This window comes from Atractosteus spatula, chromosome 15 (assembly GCF_055471065.1).
Source record: "Atractosteus spatula isolate fAtrSpa1 chromosome 15, fAtrSpa1.hap1, whole genome shotgun sequence".
Taxonomy (NCBI): domain Eukaryota; kingdom Metazoa; phylum Chordata; class Actinopteri; order Semionotiformes; family Lepisosteidae; genus Atractosteus; species Atractosteus spatula.
The window spans coordinates 11,689,708-11,697,194 of NC_142720.1; the positions used below are offsets into that span (position 1 = coordinate 11,689,708).

The window sequence follows — 7,487 nt, forward strand, 5'->3', positions numbered from 1 at the left end:
ATTTAACAGTAAATCTATTACCACATGGTAACTGAATCATCCGTGTTGGTTACAACTAAGTCTTCGTCCACCTTGTTTTTCTAAAAAATATTTTTTTATACGTTTTCAAGAACTATCTTAATCTAGGTGTATCTATCCCCGACAACGTTCCATCTGCCTCCACGTATCTATTATTACTTCAAGTGTGTGATGAAGTGGCAAAACACATTTTTAAGAATTGCTTATTTCATCCAACCCATTTTCAACCGCTTGTCGGGACAAAAATAATAACGTTTCTTCAGAAGTAGAGTTTTATAGCAGCCGCAGTGGCAAATAGGAGCTCTTACGTTTCCCTGAGACGTACATGGTGGATTATCTCCGCAATCAGGAAAGGATTACGGGCAGAATTGAAATTTGACTGGGACTTTTATCGGCAATGTGCTTCTACGTTTTCCTCCCGTGGGGAGCACGTCACGATATCCTCCTATTATTAGAAATTCACTCTTGAGCTCTCTCGCGCTCGCTATCAATTCCGTTGCTAGGGAATTCAGTTTTTTGTTTAAATCAGGAATAATCTTTATGCATAATGGGCGACATTCCACAATTAATTAAGATCAGCGTTTCTCTTAAAATACAACCCAATGACGGGCCAGTATATTTTAAGGTGGATGGTCAGAGATTCGGTCAGAACAGGACAATAAAATTGCTAACCGGTTCGAAGTACAAAATTGAAGTGGTTGTGAAGCCTGGAGCAGTTGAAGCCACGTAAGTACAAATATTTACACACTGTATGCATTAAAAACGGACCTAGATTAACACATATACCTTCACGTTAATATTGCTATCTAATTATAACAGCTTTTCATTCAAAAGTGTGATCTTTTATGAATCCATTGACGCCGTCTTTTCTTTCTTTCTGTGATAATTGTCTAGGCCCTTGCTTTATTTTATACTTTTCACATAGAACAGAAGCACATGATGCTTTGTGATTATTTTAAGTATTGATTGTACATCTGTAAGCGAACCCTAGGTGTATTCCGATAATTAAAAATGCATTGACAGTTTCACGTATGCATATCGCCCTGTTTTAGTGCAGTCACGCTGTCTTTAGTGCATAAGAAACAGGCGGTATAAAATACGTCTAAATAATTTTAATTTTGTTCAATTCAAGGGCAAGATATTGACAGAAGGTGCGGCCAGATTGCTGCTCCCAGCTGCTTGGCAAACCCACTGTGGGGAATAAATCCTCCCACCATTTATGTCGGGAGAAAGGTTGTTTTTATTACTGTGCCGTCGGACTGACCTATTTCTTTCGTAATGAATTTGTGCTCAGAACCTTGCTGCGGTTCCTTAACTATCAACGACAATATGTTCACGTACTGGCAATATACAGTATAGCTGCAGTAGTTACATTCTGAACGGCCGAGCTCGGTTTGACAGCAGCCGGATATCGGTTCATTGGTGTGTGCAAGAGAACGCAGTTTTCTCCGCGAGTTGACTTAAACCCGGCGCTGGTTAATGCCAGATCGATGGTAACAGTGTGCTGTGGTACTGCCGAGTTTAATATTAGACTAACCAGGATATTCTTTGTGATGAACAGCTCTATGGGCATAGGCGGGGTAAACTTCCCGTTGGAACAGAAGTCGAAGGACCCTCAAGCCGTCACGTACACCGGGTTCTACGATACAGAAGGAGTGACCCATACCAAAAGCGGGGAGAGACAACCCATACAAGTGAACATTCAGGTAGTATAACCGGAATCCAGTGGAGAATTCCCATACATTTTATGACTATTTTTCAGATTGTCCAGAGGGTCTTTTAAAATGGATATTTTTCAGTATTTCAGGATATTCACGTTTCCCAAGTCACTGGCATTATTTAAATTATGTACCTTGGAAACAAGCTCAACCTTCCAGACAGGATAGGAAGGAATTGGGGTTGAAAAAAAAAATACCATTCATATGTCAAAATATCTATTTAAAATACCATTGATACCATCAGTGCTGTCAAGGTCAATATCTACATGCTTTCAACATTTGTTAGATTTTCTGTTCAAGGTCTGTTAAAGCAGGAATATTTTAGCATCTGGAAAATGTTGTTTCCAGTAAGTGCAGATTGCCTCCTGTTCTCCACAAACATTGCATTTTTGACGTCAAATATTTCTTAGTGCCTATTACCGTTAAGGAACACAATAGTGATAAAAATACAATGAAGTTCCTGGGACAAATTTTGGTTCTTTACAGATCCTTTCCCACAGTCCACCCAATAAAATATTGACTCTTAAGATCATATTTGAGGTTGCTCTGATACTGTTGCCAGACTCAGCCCTCCCTGGGGCTTCCCTGACCTTTAACCCACTACTACAGGCCTTGTCATTACAATGACATAGTATTCACTTGCAGTATAAATACAAAGGCAGTAATTTGCTAAAAAGTATTCAGACCCGTCCAATGAAGGAAGGTGCCATTTTGTGAAACTGCACAATGATGAACATTTTTTATTCATATTTTATTCAAAACCTGAAAGCTCAAAATGGAGACTTCTGCAGTTAAGATAATTTACAATGCCAGCAAAAAAACAGAAGAGAAAAAAACTGAAATATGTTGAATGTGTAAATAATCAGAACCACAAATTCAATATTTGGTGAAGGCACCTTCAGCAGTACTTGGGTAAGTCTCTATCAACTTTGCACAGTCCCTCAGTGCAGTTGTTGCCCATTCTGGATTTGGTCACGCTCTCTCGAGTTTCCTGGGGATCACTTATGGACAGTAGTTTACATGTTTTCTATAGATTCTCCAAAGGATTTAAATCAGGACTTTGACTGTGCCACTCAAGGGCATTCATTTTCTTATTCTTAAGCTACTCCAGTATCGCTCTGGCCTTGTGTTGTGGGTCATTGTCCTGCTGAAAGGTGAATTTTTGTCCCAGTTTTAGGTCTGAAAAGTTTGTCTCTCAGTTTTTCGCTCCATCTGTGTTCCCTTTAGTCTTGACTAATGTCTCTGCTGATGAGCGTCACACCTGACAACCCTCCTTAGAAGGTGCTCCACTACTCCCGTTATTGTTCCTGTGATTGTTGCTAAGCTCCCGAGGTGTACCCCCTTATGTGTGCTATTTAAAGACTAGCTCTTCCAGTCCTCGGGGCTCATCATTAGGGTAAGGATGTTGCGAGGCCCGCCTAGCACCAGGAAACCCTACGTCTGTCTCCTGAGGGCATAGGCCTCATCCCCGACACCTCCCGCTTCCTGAGCCTGGGGTCTGGAGGATCTCGCCCCGTCACCCTTGGACCTCCGTGTTTTGTCTGTTCGTGTTTTCCCCCTTTCCCGGGGATTTTATCCTTGTCGCGTCCCAGGATGGATTACTCGCTGCTGGACTCTGGACTGTGCCCTGACCTGCCTTTGGATCTGTTTGGATTTGGATGCCATTCTTTGTCTCCCCCATTCACTGTCTCACGGACTGTCACTATTATTTTGTGCACTATTAAACCCCTGTGTGTTTCCTTTTACCATGCCTCCTGTTTTCTCCAGCTCTTACCACATCGCATAGGGTCTACTACAAGACCTGACACGGATCTATAACATACAGTAGTGCTGCCACCACCGTTGACTTTAGGGATGTAGGGATTTTACCTTTAGTTTTTAATTTGGAATGACAGCTCAATTGTGTCCTGTCTGACCACAAAACCTTTTGCCAGATGTTTGCAGTATTGCACGGGTGCTTTGTTGAAAATCCCACCCATGTGAGATATGAAGATTTCAATTTTTTTAGCTCCTTGTAAGCCACCGTCACTAGGATATTGTTGACCCCTAGACATTTTCTCCTATCTCAACCACTGAACTCTTTTAAACTTGCTGTTAGATTCATGGTGGCATCAGTAACCAGATTACTCCTCGCTCGGCCGCAACCTAATGATCAACTTCAACTTGTTCAAGGAGATATTTCAGGTTTTTTTATGTTTTATACTCTTCTCCGAAATTCATTCCCTTGATATACCCTTCTCCTGAGTTGTTTTGAAAGTTCCTTGGTCTTCATGGTTGAATCTTTACTTGAATTCACAACCTGACAGATGGACCTTACAGAGATAGGTGTTTTCATTCTGAAATCATGTGAACTGTACAACCTATAATGTGCTTCTTAAGGTAATGTAACCTAAGTGCTTGCAATAGATTAATTTAGGTTTTCCATGGTTTTCCATTTCTAAGGGTTTTAATACTTATGCCATAATAACTTTTCAATTTTCCTTTCATATTGATTATTTATTTACTTTTTCCTTTTTATTTTTGCCTTTAATATGTGGAGTAGATTGTGTATAAAGCAAATATTAATTAAAAGTTTTCTGACTCTTTATAAGAAGAGTATGAATGTATGGTATCTGCACTTTCTTAATTAGGTACAAAACACTATGATATGGATACTGCTTATCTTCACAGATGAAAACATTCTAAAAGAGTCCCATGTAATTGTTGTTTATCTTGAAAAGAATAGGATATCATTCCTTTTGACCTTTTAATCCTTAAGGCCTCCATGTTCTTTCATATATTCACCTCTTAAGGACAGATTGAAGCAATACTGTAATTGCTCAAGAGCTGTCCAACATACTGTCCAATATTATTTAAATGCAGGATTTTATACAGGATTTTATAGAGGTACTTTCTGTCACGACTTTAATTTGATTATTAGAAATCTGATCACTCCAAAGTACAAGTAGAATGTGATACCATCAACAAGCTAATATGATCTTCCTTGATATTTTGTTAACTAATTTAATAGTTATTAAAGTTTAGAAACAGGCCCTCATCCTTATTTTTTGTTTATTATATAAGATTGAAAGTTTATATGAAAAGCAGAAAGGTTCAGTCAAATAATAATGAGATACTGAAATCTGTTTGCTGTGTATTTGTATTTTGCAAATGAACAACATATTCAAAAAACACTGTTTATTCAGTTAATTAAGAGAAACACTGGCCAACTTGGCAGTACTTTTGTTAAATTACTAAAACATAGCTGTTCAGCTAACCTGGTAATAAATTAAGATTTCCGCCAAGACTGATCAGGCTTGGTGGTAAAGGCAAGGAGCCAGGGCTTCCTGCAATTAAATCCCAGTTACTGAGAAACATCAACCATTTCTTTTGGTCTCTTATTCTTCTAGCCAGTAAAGCCAGTGTTGATGAAATTAATATTCTAAAAGGCACCATCTGTAAATGAAGTGCTGCACATGGTTTACCGCATATAGAAAGGAGTTACTGGCTTCAGGTGAAGTATAAACAAGGAAAAGATGAGGACAGCCTACTCTCCTAGATCACCATATGCTGTGTAAATATTGATGCAAAACTGAAAATGGATCATTTTTCGCACAGTTGTCTCCTACCTCTACATACAGTACACTGTAATCTTTACCTGACTGTTAAAATATCAAATCATTTTTTAAGTTTATCAAATATTATGTTCATGTACCCAATGTAAAACATTTACCTGCGTCAGGTAGCTTAGTTTTGCAGTAAAGGTACCCTCAGGCGACTTCCAGAGTCATTAACTTTCTGTGACACAGTTCACCTTTGGTCATGTCGTATTTCTAATATGTGTTTTTATTGATACTGTAAATAATTCAGAAGCAGTTCAAACTTGCATACATCCATGGTGGTTTCCATGAAAGGAAGCATGAGCTTGTCTTGTATGTTTGTTTTTTTAACAGTTCAATGATGTTGGAACCTTTGAGACAGTCTGGCAAGTAAAGTACTATAACTACCACAAGAGGGACCACTGTCAATGGGGAAACAGTTTTGCCAGCATTGAGTATGAATGCAAACCCAACGAGACTCGCAGCCTCATGTGGATCAACAAGGAGATGTTTGTTTGAGGTTTAACCACACTATCAATATTCATTATCATTAATAATTTAAAAATGTTGAACTTATCTAAGGACTTTTGAATATCAACCAGCACAAAGCCTTATCATAGGCGTGCATATCAGAAGAGTACACTCTTTGTTCTTATATTTTGCTGTGGAATATCATTGTGTGCTTATGTTGGCAGGTTAGTCTGAATTCTGTCTGGTGAAGTGATGTTGAGTGAACAGTGTGATTTGCTTTCCTGTTTTAAAGATTTATGTTGTCCAATTTTGTGTACATTTGTTTAATTTGCCTACCTCTGGATAGCACAACTTTATAACATTTTAATAGACAAATGTAACACATTTATTTCATTATTATTTATTATGTTTTTGCAGATATGGCCATATCATAATTTCCTGTTGTTTTAGCATATCTGTGGTGCTTTGAGTAAATATTTCTGTAACTTGTGAAAACAAAGTCAGTATCATTGAGTAAAACTTTTGAAATGCTTAATATCTTTTTGTAAAATGAAAAATTGTATTATGTGTTATTTTCTAATGTTTAATTATTTTGAAAGAGAATGGCTCATATGAAATACAGGAGGTTGATTAATCTTTTGAGCCCAGAAATGATATCCAGATGCAGACTATCACAAAACAAGATGCAATAAATTGATTGAAAATCTGCTTGTCTGTCAGTGTGCCTTCTTTTTCTGGTCAAAGAAAGTCAGATGTGAAATAAAAAGATTTTCTGCAATTCTTTGTGCAAAGGCTGAAAGGAATTAAAAGCTGGACGATTGCATGCAGTCCTTTTAAATGCAAAAAGAGCAGTCCAAACAATGTTAAACTACATTCACTTGTGTTCACTTAGTTTACCATTGTAGCCTTTTCACACACTGTATACTTAGTTCAACTTGAGATACAAAAACAAAACTGATTAACAAAGTACATATATATTGCATTTTCTTCTAAAAAAACCCAATTTACAACACAGATAAATGTCTGTCTTCTGTATGCTCCTCTACATTATAGCTGTTCAACATTCCATTAAACATGAATTAGGTGTCTCCAGAGCAGCAAGCGGAAAAGAATACTATAACTTAAAGTAAGTATTAAAATACTTTTAAATCAGTTTTGATGATGGAAAACACATTTTGGAATTGAGTGGAATTTTTTTTTAAGGCAGTCTGGTTAAGGGAATGCCAAATTGCGCCAATTTCTATAATTTAGAGACATATATCTTTGGCAGACATGTGAACAAAGAAAGGAAAGGGTGTATCAAAATAGTATATATATATTTGTTGGGGGGAACGATAAAATGTTTTCATGAATTGAATAATTGTAATTTATGATCCCATGATACTTTCATTGTTCTTCTTGCTGTTCCTTTCCTCTATACAATGATTTACTGTGTTTGATACGTATGAGGAACTGATTTCTAGCAGAGCTGCTTTACGGTCGAAACCGGAGTTCTCCTTCTGCAAGAAATCAAACATTTCCCTTTAAAATCTCAGAGAACAAGGTAGCTGAGAAGCCTCTACCTTCCGTCTGATCTTTGGCAGTTAGGAACTAAAGTTTGAATTACTTTGAAATTTGAAGGCATTGGAAAGAATGGCGCTGTCTTCAAAATACAACTGCAAGTTGTAAATTCAGTAAAACTTTCTGACATAAAATTGTCATT

At 37.5% G+C, this 7,487-nt stretch overlaps 1 protein-coding gene across 1 annotated transcript; it reads left to right on the plus strand.

Moving 5' to 3' along the window:
• The first annotated feature begins 438 nt into the window (after nucleotides 1–438).
• On the plus strand, nucleotides 439–6,493 carry cnrip1b (cannabinoid receptor interacting protein 1b). The gene is made up of 3 exons (XM_088933927.1): nucleotides 439–744; nucleotides 1,580–1,724; nucleotides 5,669–6,493. The coding sequence occupies exons 1-3, from the start codon at nucleotides 566–568 to the stop codon at nucleotides 5,831–5,833; spliced, it is 489 nt and encodes a 162-aa protein (XP_088790053.1). The 5' UTR covers nucleotides 439–565; the 3' UTR covers nucleotides 5,834–6,493.
• The last annotated feature ends 994 nt before the right edge of the window (nucleotides 6,494–7,487 follow it).

Excerpts from the sequence above, each read along its gene's own strand:
- cnrip1b (XM_088933927.1), top strand. The coding sequence starts at position 566 with ATGGGCGACATTCCACAATTAATTAAGATCAGCGTTTCTCTTAAAATA. Across the intron at positions 745-1,579 it reads CCTGGAGCAGTTGAAGCCAC|CTCTATGGGCATAGGCGGGG; the intron begins GTAAGTACAAAT and ends TGTGATGAACAG. Across the intron at positions 1,725-5,668 it reads CCATACAAGTGAACATTCAG|TTCAATGATGTTGGAACCTT; the intron begins GTAGTATAACCG and ends TTTTTTTAACAG.